The sequence below is a fragment of the Penicillium daleae genome (genome assembly GCF_028827525.1).
Source record: "Penicillium daleae strain IBT 16125 chromosome Unknown utg000002l_segment0_segment0, whole genome shotgun sequence".
Taxonomy (NCBI): domain Eukaryota; kingdom Fungi; phylum Ascomycota; class Eurotiomycetes; order Eurotiales; family Aspergillaceae; genus Penicillium; species Penicillium daleae.
The window spans coordinates 98,723-114,145 of NW_026623150.1; the positions used below are offsets into that span (position 1 = coordinate 98,723).

A 15,423-nucleotide genomic window follows, 5' to 3' on the forward strand; every position below is an offset into this window, starting at 1 on the left:
GTATAATATAATATATTCGTCTACTATTTAATAGGAATCTTAGATACCTCTAGGGTTATTCTAGCAAGAATCTAATTAACCTTCTTATTCTAAAACTATTTTTCGGTCTCTAGCTACTTTTCTGCAACTTTATCTATAATTCGAATAACCTCTACCTTTGAATATATATTCTAGATTATATTAATAGACGTAGTAGCTTCGTAACTAGGAAACCTTTTCCGAAAGGCTCGCTTAACGTGCGTTTAGTATAGGATTAATATATTTTATAGATATTCTAACTATATCTAACGAGGATCTAGGCTAGTAAGATAATCTCTAAGCCCTAAATAAAAATAGAAAGTGAGTATAATTTAGGTATATATTAAGTATATAGGAAGCGTACTAGGTACTTACTTCTTATATATATCAATAGTAACCGTCCGAATTCCCTTACAAGAATCATCCCTTCTAAGCTAATACGCCTATCTAATTAGTTTTCGTCTAATATCCCTAAGAATCTTGAAGATTTTCTTAAAAAGAACCCGATAAGCTACTCGAGTTTCGAGATTTATAAAAGTATAGATATAGGTATTTAACCCTAAGAGTTAGTATATAGTTAGTATATATTTAGTATATATAGAATACTAGACTAAATCTTACTCTTTATCTATTTATTCTACCCTGAAATTGTGAAAAGCTTAGTTACTCCCTAAACTATCTTAAAAGCAAGATCTATTTCTAGATATCGTATACTCTAAAAAAGCTTAGCTTATTCGTATATATAGTATATAATTAGATAATACTCCCGATTCTCGTTAAAGAAATAGACTTCACGAATCTATTAATTATCTACGTGTTTAGTTAGATCAAACTAGTATTTATGCTATACCCTAGCAAGATTCGTCCCTTCTAGATAATATAGTAGTCTCTGCTTATAAATTAAAGTAGTTACTCTATCCTTAATATATAAGCTCTTATAGATATATCGAAGCACAGAATCACTATATTAACGTATAATCTTCGCAAAAGTAGGTAAGACTATTAATTTACGTATAGTTAATCCTAGGATATCCTGCGTATTAATTGCGTTAATGATTTCTTGACTAATATTATATAGTAGCTTTGTAGGCGGTAGCGGCGTATATAAATAAGATCCTCGATAAACAAGAAGGAAAAAAGGAAAACGATTCTATACGTAGGGGATATAAAGGTCAATCTTTACAGAGTAAATACTATATATTAGCTAACTAACGCTATCTATATAAATTAAGTCTAGGACAGGGTTAGTATATATTTAGTATATCTAGAGTATATCTAGTGTAAAATATACTATAGTAGCGACGTCTAGCTAAACGATACTCTACGAAGTAATAGTTCTTGGTTCTATATCTAGTATCTCGTAAGCTATCCTTATCGTAAAGAAGCTTTAGAAACGCAGTGTCTATCCTTGTAGTACTTCGTAGAACGTGCTAATAGTAGTGCTAATACTAGGATCCGACCTACGCGTTCAGACACCTAATAAAGGTAAACTACTTATAGTTAATAAATATTTAGTATATAATAATAATATACACTTACTCTATCTCGAAGCTATACTGTTGGCTTTTGACCTCTATATATCCGCTTACTAGGTATATAAATATATAGCCCTTCTATATCCTACGTCTTAAGAAATCCGAAGTAAAATCTATCTTAAGTATAAGCTTAATAGAGGTTAAAGCTAGAGAGGGATATATCTTACTCTCTAGTTCGCTCCTGGATTTCCTGCGTAATAGTGTGATATACAGGCTTTGCAGCAAGAGCCTGAAGTTCGCGGAAAAGTATTAGTTTAACACGGTTATAGCTTTTAGACGGGGTAATAAGATCAGGATAAGCTTAGTGGTAATATTGAATCCCTGTATATTAAAAGGATCGATGCTATAATCTTGATTCTTTGTCTTTAGAGTCTTTCTAGAGGAGTTTCGTGAAGATTTTCTTGGCCGATTTAAGTTGTTTAATCGAGAATTAAACCTAGGATAATTAGTTATTATATATACTAAGCATATACTAGATATATACTAGGATTATATCGAACATACCGACGACATAAGCTGTGAAGTAGCTTGGTTGATAGTAGTAACGGTGTCTTCTATATTTTTAAGTAGATTTTTAGAGGCATGAATGATATATATGTGAGCAAGCGATGCTGCGCAGGTTGGTAAAGAGGAAGATAAATTAAAGATGATTAAAATAAGATCGATTGATCTTTCTTCCTCTTGATTGAATAGGAAGGATAAGTTCAATTCGGCTTAGAATCATAAAGATGAGAGAAAAGTAAAGTAGGACTGAAGCTTGGTTGATTGTATTGAATCTTGCTTGTATGTCTTAAACATAATTATTATCTTGGTAGAGAAAGCAGGGCATATTTATAATCAACTTGTCTCTTGCATGTGATCGTTCTAGATGATGCATGATGATCTCATGCAGACAGATCTAGATGCATAGTGACCTTATGCAGTAGCTGTTTGATCGGTGGTTGCTTGATTGTACGATGTCATTGACTGTAGTGATGATGTAGATCGTGTCATTGACCGTAGTGATGATGTAGATCGTATACTGTTGTATACGTCTTACTTGATGTCATTAACCGCAGTGATGATGGTATAGCATAAAGCTTATAGAGATTCAGCCATCTTGTATAGGCCTTATGAATCTGGCTTGATATGCTGCATGACGGTTTAGGCATCTTGCCCTATATCTCACACCGAATATCTCACATTATCTCGTAGACAAGATATTATAGCAACTTCTTTAATAATAGCTAAATACTATGCTATAAGTAGTACAGTTAAAGATAGCCTTATACTTGCTAAGTTAGCTAATAAGCTAACTCTAGCTCCCCTATTAAACAAGGATGATTTCAACAACCTATTACCTTTATATTGCGATTCAGACAACGCTATCAAAATTGTTACTAATAGCAAATTAAGCACCAAAGTCGCATAGATCAGCACGAGATACTATTTAGTACGCGACTTAATCAAACGAAATCTTATTGCCTTGATCAACATCTCCAGCAAGGATAACCTAGCCGATATCCTGACGAAATCTAAGCCATTTAGTGTTTTCGAAGACAACCGAGACAATTTATTGCATATGCGAAGACCTCCAAGCTGATTTTATTAAACTGATTTTCAAAATGCATTTCTCGCTAAATTGCGATTTATAACGAACTCTGTCTTACAAGATTGATCTTTTTCATGACCTTCCTGCTTTATTTCCTACTATTGCTATATACCAGGAAACGTGGTTTCTGAAGCTCTTTCACATCATATTATTGTTACCAAGATTGCATTTACGATTAGCTTATTACGAGATTGTTTTGGATTTTTCAACCTTGATCACATTGGATTTCTTCGGCCTTGGCCCTGTGGGGGATGTGATGACTCGACCTCGACCTTGCCCGTTTGGCAGTGCATGCGCTCGTCTTCCTTTGCCATGCAGGTTTGCTGATTGCAGGCCCAGGCCTTTGTTTCTTTCTTCTTGTAGGCCTATATAGGCCTTTTCCCTTCTTCTTTTCCTTCTTCGTCCTCTTGCTCTCCGAGATAGACTAATCTGACTCCGTTCTCCCCTTCTTCCTGTGTGTTTTGGTGTCTATGACACCATCATAATCAATAGGCGAATACCACCTGGAAAAGCCTCCCTCTAAGGCCAATCCCACCGTGTATCCAATGAACAGCTAGGAAGAGCAGTTGGCCGCAGAAAAGCCAATGAAGTAGACAGAGACAAGTCTCGCTTCATCTCGCTTCATCTCTGTCCTACCAGCGCATAATGGCTCCCTCCCAGGCTATTCCAGCCTATTTAACCGAATCGGCGGAAGACGAAGGAGTCCTTTTCTGAATCACAGAGACTATCTATCTTAAATAACTCTGGCCTGCCTAGAGTCTCTCTCATTTTATGAGCTTCAGCGAAACCCCGTAAACCAATATATTTAAACCTGTACCAACTATTTATGGACACCCTATGCTTCAGATTACCCATTTTTGTTTTAGCAATAGAAGTCTTCAATCCGGTCTCTCCAGGCAGCCCTTTCCCTTTTTGGGACTGCACGCAAAAACTTACTTTTCAGGATAAAGATTTCGCAGTCTCCCATTAGAGAAGAATGCTGCAGATGCTCAGGAAGGATACCTTTCCACTTGACCAGAACATAGGTCGGTCGCGTAAGAGGCTCCCTAGATTGAGATTCCTGGCTCGACTTTTCAGAATATGGTGCGACCACAGCAACGATTTTTTCGATGTTATTGAAGTTGTACTGGTATTGAGCGACACGACTTATCAATGGTATGTCAAGTATTGTTTCCTTGCTGCCCGAAACTTCAGGAAGATTCTCAAGCTCGGAAAGATCCCATTGTTTTGCTTTGCTAATCTCGTAATGACCCGATTAGCCAACTTGGTAGATCCGTCGCTGGTAATTCTTCATTAGGTTACTTCTATACCATGCAACGGGAACACTAACAGGCTCTATTTCACTCTGCAATCTCCCTCGTCCTTTAATGATATCCGTAGGCTTCTTTGATTCCTTATTCAACAGACCAGCATATTCAGGATCCGCACTACACTGCACAAGTATTAGGTAGAATTCCTTTAAGCTATTAAAAGTATAGGAAAGTGATTTGTTAAGCTATGGTCTGTTTGCAAAACAGGCCAGACGCCTTAAGATATCAACTTTGCTTTCACTCTCTCCTATCATGATACACTCTAGTGCAGAGACGTCAAAGTTATTACGCATAGTAACATTAGCACCGTAGTCAATCAAGCAGGAAATGACCTTTTCATCTCCTCGATAGTATACATCCATAAGAGGCGTAAACCCAAGGCGGTCCCTCCGGTTGACTTCGGCTCTAGCGTAGACGAGCGTACGGATAATAGACGTGGAAACGGTTGAGATTGCATATAACAGTGCCGTATTACCAAGCTCATCAAGTTGATCTATGTATATCAATTTTTGCGACTCTTCCTTATCCTGAAGGACAATATCGATTGTTTCCACAATTTCCATTTCTGCCTCAGTACAGCTACGTGTAGAGATGTCATTACTATGTTGTTTATGTCAAAGGTTGCACGTGGACTGTGTATGAGGTATTAATTTGCTGCTTCGTAACTACGGCAATTTAGCATACTATGAAATATTAGCTAGTTGTCCTCTGCACATCCGCGAATAATCTCTCGAAAGACATCTTCTGACAGCTTTGTCCTTGAATTGACTGCTATAAGCGAGTCGATATCTCGAAGTATCGATAGCTTAGAATTGATTGCATGCTGTACGATGCACTGCAACCAGCTCTTAGGCCAAGAATGCCGCGCGAATAAAGTTATGAGACCATCAAGGTTTCGGAGTGTTGGTCCAACTGTACGTTTGAGAAATTCCATGGACGACAGGAAAAGATCCCAACGACAAAATACGAAGGAGCCCATATCTTCCACGGAAAGATAGTCTAGGATATCGTACAACAATTCGATAGGAAGTGAAAAGATATGTGCCTTTGAGATCTCATAAACCGTAGTAACTTTCCTTGCAAACTCTTGAACCAAGTCCTAGCAAGTCGCAATCGGTCCGTGTCTAGCACTTCCTATTATCACTTTTAGTTCGGTGGGTGGAGGGTAAACAACGTTTACTGACTTTGCCAATGACAGTAAAGATTGGTCATTATATATGTTTGAAATCTTATGTTCGTATTAATTCGAGGAATTGGATCGGAATTAATATAATAGGTTTCTCCTGGGCTGGGACGGAAAGTAAACTCGAAGTCTACGCGTACTTTATGTATTTTAGAAGAAACCGAGGGTGCTTAATCATAGTTTCCTATTCTAGAGCCCTTGTAAAGGTCAGATATCACGCAATTCGTATCTTTTGTACGGTCTGAGCTCAATTTTGTGGCTAAATGAAACGCTTCCCTCCTATTATGCATTTCTTTTCAACCAGGACGGGGTTGGAGGGAACATATACAGCAGGTTGTCAAACGAACCATTTAGGTCAACATTGTAATAAGCTTGTCTGGAAAGGTCATACAATGATGCATTCATACTCTATCACAGCGTCTATGGTTTACAGCAATATTCGAACTTGGCTTCTATCTTTTACACAGATGAGTTCATCTGTAAGGGTTAGCCAGCGTAAGGTCTTCTCTGTGTATACGCAGTCATTCTTTAACGATGGCAGTGCCTCGGGGCCTCTCACCCCTGTTTCAGGGGAGAAAAATTCATTGACAATTTAGAGAATCTAGCTCGGTACGATTATTTACGGTCAAAATTGCTAAGACCACAAGATTCTGAGTGGCCCTCTAATTTTTCACTATTTTTCTTACCCAACCCGTACTACGCGTATTTGTGCATCTTATCTATAGTATCATCCAGATAATGATGTCGTCTATGCGCCGTAATGTGATCATTTTCTTGGGAAGCTGTGATTCTTACTTCCACCGGTCAAACCCTGCCTCGAAATGAATATGTGTGATACTGTCAACATACCTATAATGGAGAGCAGAAAACAGTGTGGTCCCCGTGAAAATTAGCAGCGTTGTTGATATAATACTACTGTACATTATCATTTGCCTCGTATGGAACTCTATTATACTGCTATCAAAAACAGCATAGGATACGGGGAGACAGGAAGTACTATATTTTCTGCCCAGATTAGACATATATGTTATTCCGTACAAATTTGCGGAAGGGGAAGGGGGAATTAACAGCAGTTTAGAGTAGGCCTATTGTGATTTCCTCTTAGCGCACCTGGAAGACTCCCTGGCTAGCGTTCTTGATACCAGACTTATACATATCCCGGTGGCCAATCAGGCATCCGAATGCGGGTCTCCCGCTATATGCGTTGTTTGCTATTAGCAAAGTGCTTTTAAGCAAACAAAGAAAGCTTCGCGGCAAAGTAGAAAAGAAAGGAAGCCTACCCTTGATTCTATTATATTTTCTCTAATTCTTGGCCGCTCATTTACACACACCCCACTGAGCCTGGCTAGATCCTCCACTTCAGTGTGCATTTTTGTCCTATTAGCATACACATAATGCCGAAATGCAGATTATTCAATTTTGCCCGCAACAGAGACAAGCGTGAAATAATCTCTCAGGCACATCGAGTCCAAGGAATCCGACGTAATGTAGGACCGCTGCTGTTCAATTTTTCTGCGCATGGCAGTCACTCATTTGAGGATTAAAGTCTCTATAGGCATATTACAGGGACATTCTTATCACTACAATCACCATGCACAGATAGACGAAGTGTTCAAAGATTTTCTGGTTCCTAATATCGTGCTGATTCAATCAGAATGACCAAGTCTGATTAGCAATCATCAAATTCCCCTGTATGTCTCAATACCGACAGAGTGAATGGTTCGGTGCTTGCGTCGATGAAAGTGAGTGCAGCAAGGACGGGACCGTGGTGATAGAGGGAGGGGTGGGGGAAGGACAGACCGCGGGGGAACAGTTAGTAGAAAATAAGCCGAGACGGGAGGATGCATGCCCTAAAGAAATACCTCCAACCAAAATAGAAGGGCTCGTCGGAGAATCTGGACTTGGATGGCTCGAGGAATGGAGAGGTCTTCAAGGGGGACCTGGAGTGTTTTTGCGGGTTAAGCAATTCTTAATGTCGTTGAGGCCGATTTGCTCCTCGTCAGAATGAATATTGTCGCTGCGAATGCCAACCAGGACGGAATGCATCCGCATACCGTATACTTCGATTCTAACTTATCCTCTGCTCTATATTGTGTTGTATCCTGTGTACAAATCGCTATGTATAACGTAATCCACGGCCGAGCTGGCCACACACCCCCATTGCAAAATTTTAGAACAGAATATCGTGACCAAAACGCATCAATTTATCCTAAACTAGCGATTTCTACATTGATTAATCCTATGCCCAGTTACTCTACATCCACTGCAGGTAGGAGGAGCCCTCCTGGCCAGTTGAATCGGCTGATTAGGCAGATCGACTTCTTCATGCGATACTACCTCATCAGCTTCTACTGGCTGAATTGGCTGCTGAGCTAGCTGTAGGCCCTCTTCAATCGATAGACCCCCTTCGTGTGAAATCTGCCTAGTCTATCGAGTGCGCTTTTGACGTTTCTTTTTCATTCGCTGCGCGTAGATCGGCGTTCTCCTTCACTAGTAGTGCAGTGTTATGCAGCGCAATTTCATGGCCCTTAAGAATCTGATCAACCACTAATTTCAACGGGCTTGGTGGGCTTTTCAACTGACCTAATCAGCGTCGGGGTAAAAAGAATGAACGTCAGATGAACTTAGCCCGACGAGCAACAGCCAGCAATTGAACACAAAAGCTATCACAGTAATCAGGCAACTGATCGAGGCTATGCCAGAGAGAAACCATGCCAGACGCTTGACTTTCGACCGCAGCTGGAGACCAGGGATTGTGTATCGTACTAGCCACCAGTGGAACAAAGCGATACCCATATAGTCGAGCGAGATCACCAAAATGAACAGACGCCTGGTTGGTGAGCACATGAGGGCCCCAACAAAGCAGGAAGCTAACTTTGTTGCTGTTGAAGTACCAGCAAACATGAAACTGAATATCTTCAGTTGGTGAGGTTGGAAGGTGGGATGTCGTAGATGGGCATAGACTTGAACAAACTGGAACCAGATCAGACCCCTCACCAAACTTTCTTTTGTTCTTGTGGTGGAGAATACAATACCCCTTGTATGGACACAAAGACGCCAACTGCAGCAAGGAGGATTGCTGCAGCAAGGAGGATTGCTGCAGCAGGTGCTTTAACCTCTAGCAATATAAGAATTGATCGGGCAGCTAGTAGTAGGCATACCGAAATGGATAATAAGAAGTTAATTCTCGCAATAAGATCAGCTGAGCGAAGAGTAGGGCAGAGAAAGATACAGTGGAGAAGATGTAAGAGTAACGACAGGATCGTCAAAATTACTCCAAGCGACTTCAAGTAAAACATACTTAGAGTGCAAAATCCCCTACAGTAGTGCTTGCGGTATCTAAACATGTTGCGGATGGAGTACAAGTCAAATAAATGGGCTCCGCTGCTATATTCCGATAATCCGAAATAACGCCCCAAAAGCTCCTAGGAACCTAATTAAGCTTTTCTTGGTTCCCGGGAACAAGTTGATCGTCTGTTACTGCACGCATTCAATAGTTGGTAGGATCGGCCGCAGCTTTGTCACGGAGCCACCTACGTCTTGGCCCTTCCTTAAATACCATATATTCCAGTATTTCATTACAGGGACCTACAGAGACTCATAGATGACTTGGGAGTTGTTGCACCATATCACCAAATCAAGACGCACGCATTCACAGTAAGCGTGATATTTAACGGCATAGTCCATTATGTTGAACGGACCCCGAGCAGGCACAAGGTGTGGAAGGAAAATATGCCCCGATTTATTCAGCGTTACTATCCGCAGACTATGACTAGTAGATAAGTTGCTTGCCTAGATACATAGAAAAGGATATTTGCACCGATAGAAGACGACAATACTTAGTTACGACTAAAGTTCCCAAGGTGAACTTTGGCTATCCTTTTATGTAACCATATCCGAAGAGCACATCCTCTAAGTTGCTTCTTCACATACAATACAGTAAATTCGTTTCAAGATCTACATGGTTACTTTTATTCCCTACAACCTTGGTACAGTATCTTTGGACATTATAAGTACGATGTTCTCTGTCCGTTGCGCATGTTGATGTTCTATCACTTCATCTAGTCCGTTGATAGGCCAGTTACCGTTTGCAGAACACCCTATCCATCATGAGGGTTTTCCATTGGTTTCTGCTGATGAAGTCCTGGCTTGCTATTGCCACGCGATCGATAGGGGCTGTGGCTATTGCAAGAGAGATAAGTGGGTGGAGTGCATCGCTAGTGAGAAATCTAAGGGAACATCAGAATGCTCATCTCGATAGTAGATGATATTCCATCTAGGCCACAACAAGCCGGGGAAGTGTGACAGAACACGCGACACGTATATAGTGATAGTAGATCTACCCGACAACCGGCTAATTGTTACGGGCCAGAAGGAAAGTTCGAAAACTACCTGTGCATTTAACGAAGGTAACAAGACTGAGGGAAGAAGGAAGGAGAGATCTATCTGGTAGGGGAAGTTGTTGATAAACCCACTCATCCCAATCCGGCTATGTTTGCTCCCATCGCCAGTCCTGAGATCAAAACAAGCAAACTCATCGACCATCTTCCTAATCCTACCGCCTTCGATCGTCCCATTTGTAACACTAATCAGGATAGAGAACTCGGGAAGGGTGACAGGAAAAAAGACGGGAAAAGCAAAGCGTAAGTGAAGTTACGATAGAACGCGCGACATGTACTGCCACGTAGGAGATCAGTCAATGCTGCACAGAAATGTCGAAGAAATGCACTTCTGACGGAGTATCTCCTTGGTTGTAGTTTCCGGCCTTAAAATAACTCGAGGGTGAGTTTAAATTGCCCAAACTCACTTCCTTCAAAGCACCACCATTGATACTGAGGGATAGGGTGCTATTTTCATATCGAATTTCGTAGCTGAACGTCTTGCCCACAGGAATATTTCCAATTGAGGTGTAGTATTCAGTGCCGCCTGATTGTGATTTATGCACCCCGATTGAGATGTCACCGTTAGATTTATAGTAGAGTTTTGCCACTGGAAAGCTTGATACGCTTGCATCCATGTGGATCTGGCCAACGACTGTGCCGTGGTTGCTATTATCAGGCTTGGGCACAGAGACTGTAGCACTCAGTCGGTTTTTTGCGGCTCTTGGGTCCCAGCTGGACGGACTCTGCTCTCGAAGCTCTGTCCGACAGAATTTGGTGTTTGGGGTTGTTACGCATCCAGAGGAAGATGGTGCACCAGGGACCTTCAAGACCAAAGCACCATCTCCACTCTCCGTGAAGAAGTAATCATGTCCGGGATCTTGGTATCCAGAGCAACCTTCGAGGGCTGAGCTGGAAATCGTTGTTGGGCTGCCCGGATTCCCAATAGGCAACTGGAGTTCCCAGCTGGAAAAGTCGAAATTTCCACCGGGAGCGCATTGAGGGTTGAGAGCCCGAGCCTCGAGAGTACTAACTGTGTAGCCTGGAATTGCAGAAGCCAGTGAGAACATAAGAGCGAAAGGTATAAGACGCATTGTGCCGTAATTCTTTTGTGGATGCAATGAAGAGGCAGTCAACTGAATTAGAAAAGATTTATAGCAGTGAGGATGATGTTGATGCTACTTATATATCTGCTGCTTCTATCTACAGATGTTTGAAGAATGATGTACCTGCTATAACTATAACAAGAAAACTTAGTGGGATTCGCGGGATAAAATTCCTGTTGGCCAATGTAACGCTCAGTTTCAAGGGCAATTTTTCCTTGAATCTTGACCGACCACTTGCCTCACAGGTTAGTTCAGTCGCGGGGGGCCCTGCGGAGCTATTACCAATACGAGTTAGAGGGATAGAGGTTCATAAAAAGGGGTTTGATGTAATTATTAATAGAAGGCGAAATAAGCCTTACTGGGGCTGATCTACCTAAGTTTTTCGTCCTTCTTTTAATCTGCATGATTGGTGGATTATTCCAAGTTACACGAATAACATTCTCCATCCAGGATAGGCTGCATCATGGCCCGCACCTACCCATAACCCGCCCCGCCCCATACCTACGGTGAGTATACGGTGGCGCTTTTCCAAATTAGGTAGTTGCTGAAGTGGGGCGTCTTGCGATCTCTGATAAATCCATTGCTAGCTAATTTAGTTAGTTGCTCTCCAACTAACCGTCCTAATACAGTAGCGGAGTCGACCCTGAGACTGTGCAACCCTCGCTTCATGTGGTGCTTGATTGGTGGAACATTTCCATGCTGACAAAACAACTTTTCCGTAATTGGGACTGGGTAAAATCCGGGGAAGTGGCTTGAGCTCGATCTATAAAGTGGGCACAGAGTACTGGTGACATCCGTTATAACTAGAAAAAATTAGACATGGTTCCTAATCTCATTTAACGTGTCCTGCATGACCTAATATTTTCGCTATGCGCGTCCTATACATATCTTTTCTACTCTTGACGGCCAACATTGTGGCCGCCTTGCCCGATCCTGAACACTCCAATTCCCGGAAGGCTCCGGGCACTGTTGTCATTGACGGCTATCGCCTCGTGGATGCAGAGGTGCGTCTCAATAGAGGCGATCGTAGTCTCAAATCTTCCTTAGATAGTCTCGTTGCCCACGCCGATAGTTGGCTTAATCAAGGCCCCTGGACGGTAACTTCAAAGACCAAGGCACCTCCTAATGGCACGATCCACGACTATGCCTCCCAAGCGCCATACTGGTGGCCTAATTCCAATACTCCAGATAGTTGCCCCTACATTCAAAAGGACGGTATGCGCAACCCGGAAGTTGACAACTACCCAGACAAGATCAACTCTATTAAATTGTTCAATTCAATATATACCCTCTCCCTAGCGTGATACTACACCGGCAACCCAACATATTCTTATTATACAGCAGAAATCATCCGTACTTAGTTCCTCGACCCAAAGACGGCCATGAACCCTAACCTCGATCATGCGCAGATAATTCCCTGCGCCAACACTGGCCGATCGATTAGCATCGTCGACTTCTCCCAGGACTATACTAAGGTCATCGACGCTATCGCTATCCTAAACACCGGTGCCCCCGGATAGACTAAGACAGACGCAGCAGCATTTCAAGAATAGAACAAACAATTCCTTCTATGGCTTACCTATTCGCCATTCGGAGTCGAAGAATCGAGTGCAACGAACAATCATGGCACTTTTGCAAATATGCAAATCACCGCCCTTGCCCTCTTCACCGGCAACCATTCTCTTGCACTCAGTAAGGTGAAACTCGCAAAGGACTTTATCAATAACCAAGTGACATCTAATGGCTCCCAACCCCAAGAGCTTGCTCGTACGCGGAGTTTCCACTACTCCAACTTCGATCTCACCGCACACCTACGCTGGGCATTAATCGCACGGAAACTGGGAGTCGACTTGTTCAAATTCAAAGGCCCACAGGGTCAGACGCTGTTCAAGGCGGTGAACTTCCTGGTGCCGGCGGCGACCGGGGGCGCGGGTGATTGGGAGTATCCGGAGCTGCAGTTTACACAGTATGCAGCAACGGATAATATCCATGCAGCGGCGCAGGAGGGCGATCTTACGGCAGAGGTGGCGGTCAAGAAGTTGTTGCCCCCTCCTGGCGGTGATATCTTTGTGTTGAGGCCGGCGCCGCAGCAGTTGGACAATATCAATACCACTTGAGGGGAGGGGAGTTATGGGTAGATCTCGGAAAGACTCTGGACCCATGAGGGGAGGGTCAGGGTCGACTCCTTTGTAAGGGATTCTTAACGGTTCTTCACAGCCCCTTGCCCTTTCAGAAAGCAGTGTCCATCCCGTGGCTGAGAATGTCGGAGGATATCCCTTCGGAACCCCGCAGATGACTTATCAAATCTACACTGAGCCATAAAACTGGGAAGCCTGTTTCCCTTTCTCCTGAATCCGTAATATTCAGTTCATGTGTATTCTGGACATACTGCTCTGAACCAAGTCTGCCTTCCTCTACCCTTATTCCTTACCTAATCAATAGTTTTCTACGCTGAACGGTAGATACTTAAGCTACGGGCAAGTCTGACCAAGATATCCCGCGGCCTCTTCCAAGCGGGATGCACATTCTGACGATGACCCTCGACGAACTCGTTAAGGTATAGCGGCGAGGCGTATGCAGTGGCTCATCAGGCTCCTGGCACCAGTAGGATTCAATACGTGGACTCCGGTGGATACCCATATAGATTAGAATACCAAGGAAATATCTTGATATCCACTACTGTAGTATCCTTCCAGTGCCGGCCAGGGCTAGATTTGCTAGTATCAGATGCTTGTTTCCTCTGAGCGTATTCATTCGTTGACTGGCTAATGTATTGAATAGTATCCTCGCTAATGAATAGTGTAAACAGCGCATAGGGGCTATCGATATTAAGGCTACTAGGTAGATGGAGCGGTGGAGGTCGAGAGGATGGCTGTAGTAGCTGAATTCGCGCGTCTAGTGCTTCGCGAGAGGGTAGTTCCGCGAGGATCTCGTCAAGTTTGCGCTTCGGGGCCATATCGTATTGGTAGGCAGGTAGGTAGGCAGGTAGGCAGGCAGGTAGGTAGGTTAGTAGAATAGAGAGACGCGCTCAACAACGCGTTGATAGCTTCAAATGAGCTAGTGGGGCCTAGTGTAGTAGCCGATTATCCAATTATATAGTGGTGGATCCTGCATCACGCGTGGATTGGCTGATATTATACACTAACGATACAACTTGGTTTTGAGACTCCCGGGACAGCCCAGGGGATAGTGACGGTGCGAACCTACAATCCGTTCTTGGAAAGTTGTTAGGTGGCTTCAAATTCCCAAGATACGTGGCTGTCTAAGCAAGCTAAAACGGTATGACGTGGTATGCGTATATGGTTCCCGTCTACCAAGGGGAACCAATTAAATTGGCAGAAGGTCGATACACAGCGGGCATTCTATTCCAACCATTGCTACACTTTACAATTATACAATACGGCTGTGAGACCTCAAAGAATGTATTTAACACGAAACTGCTATACACTTGCTACCTCCGTCCCTCCACTGTAAAGGCTCACCACCCACTATCATGGCTTTTCCATCGTCGACTAGACTTCAGCAGAATATGCTTCCTCAACTCCCCATAATGATCTGTATGAGGCCTATCTCTTGCCTTTACATATATTGACATGTTCAGAGACCGGTGACGCCCACCTTGAGATAGTTGGCATCTCCATCAATTCGCTCTCTAATCTTGCCCGAAGATATCTCATCAACATCCCATGCTGCCCAAGTGAAGCGTCCATGCAGAAATTTCGCCTCGTCCGATGTGGCCCACACGGCATAGTGACCGGGAAGGTCCTCTACAACAGAACATTGTTAACAGCGAAAAAGGCAACGACCACCACCGCCCAGGATCATAAAGTGCCTTGCTATCTCTGGGGTGTGAAGTCTGTTGTTTCTAATATCATCAACCCTTTAATGGTCGTCCCGAGGAAGATCATCTCCGTCGCAATGGTTGTAATCTACGCGAGAGTGTTCAGCCATACGATTAGGTAACTTGCGAGCTTCTTCTAGCGTAACGGCGCTAATTGGTAGACCCAATAGTACTGCCCTTCGGCAATGGGTGCCATCGACGCCAATTCCGAAATGACCGTGAATACTGACAAGGTTGAGAGAGGGCGACGAGGTAGCTATAGAACGATCCCGCTGGGCCGCCGTTGATAAACGGCTCGGAGAATAGCACAAGAACCGTTTCCCACGTAATGAGCTCAGCGATGGTAAACCCGAATATCGAGAAAAATCCAAACCGCCGTTTGAGAACCTGTTTTTTCCCTAGCCGAGCCAGGGTTTGCTGGTCGGCTAGCTGTAGCCGACGTTTTAGGCCACGGTTGGCG

At 43.1% G+C, this 15,423-nt stretch overlaps 3 protein-coding genes across 3 annotated transcripts; 2 read left to right on the forward strand and 1 right to left on the reverse strand.

Annotated features, from left to right (window-relative positions):
• Positions 1–10,333: 10,333 nt before the first annotated feature.
• On the reverse strand, positions 10,334–11,110 carry N7458_001064 (polysaccharide lyase family 7 protein; the record flags this gene model as incomplete). Its single annotated transcript, XM_056904447.1, has 1 exon — positions 10,334–11,110. The coding sequence occupies one exon, from the start codon at positions 11,108–11,110 to the stop codon at positions 10,334–10,336; it is 777 nt and encodes a 258-aa protein (XP_056768554.1).
• Positions 11,111–11,991: 881 nt separating this feature from the next.
• Positions 11,992–12,426, forward strand: N7458_001065 (uncharacterized protein; the record flags this gene model as incomplete). Its single annotated transcript, XM_056904448.1, has 1 exon — positions 11,992–12,426. The coding sequence occupies one exon, from the start codon at positions 11,992–11,994 to the stop codon at positions 12,424–12,426; it is 435 nt and encodes a 144-aa protein (XP_056768555.1).
• A 336-nt stretch (positions 12,427–12,762) lies between these two features.
• On the forward strand, positions 12,763–13,239 carry N7458_001066 (alginate lyase family protein; the record flags this gene model as incomplete). The annotated part of the gene is made up of 1 exon (XM_056904449.1): positions 12,763–13,239. The coding sequence occupies one exon, from the start codon at positions 12,763–12,765 to the stop codon at positions 13,237–13,239; it is 477 nt and encodes a 158-aa protein (XP_056768556.1).
• Between the last annotated feature and the right edge of the window lie 2,184 nt (positions 13,240–15,423).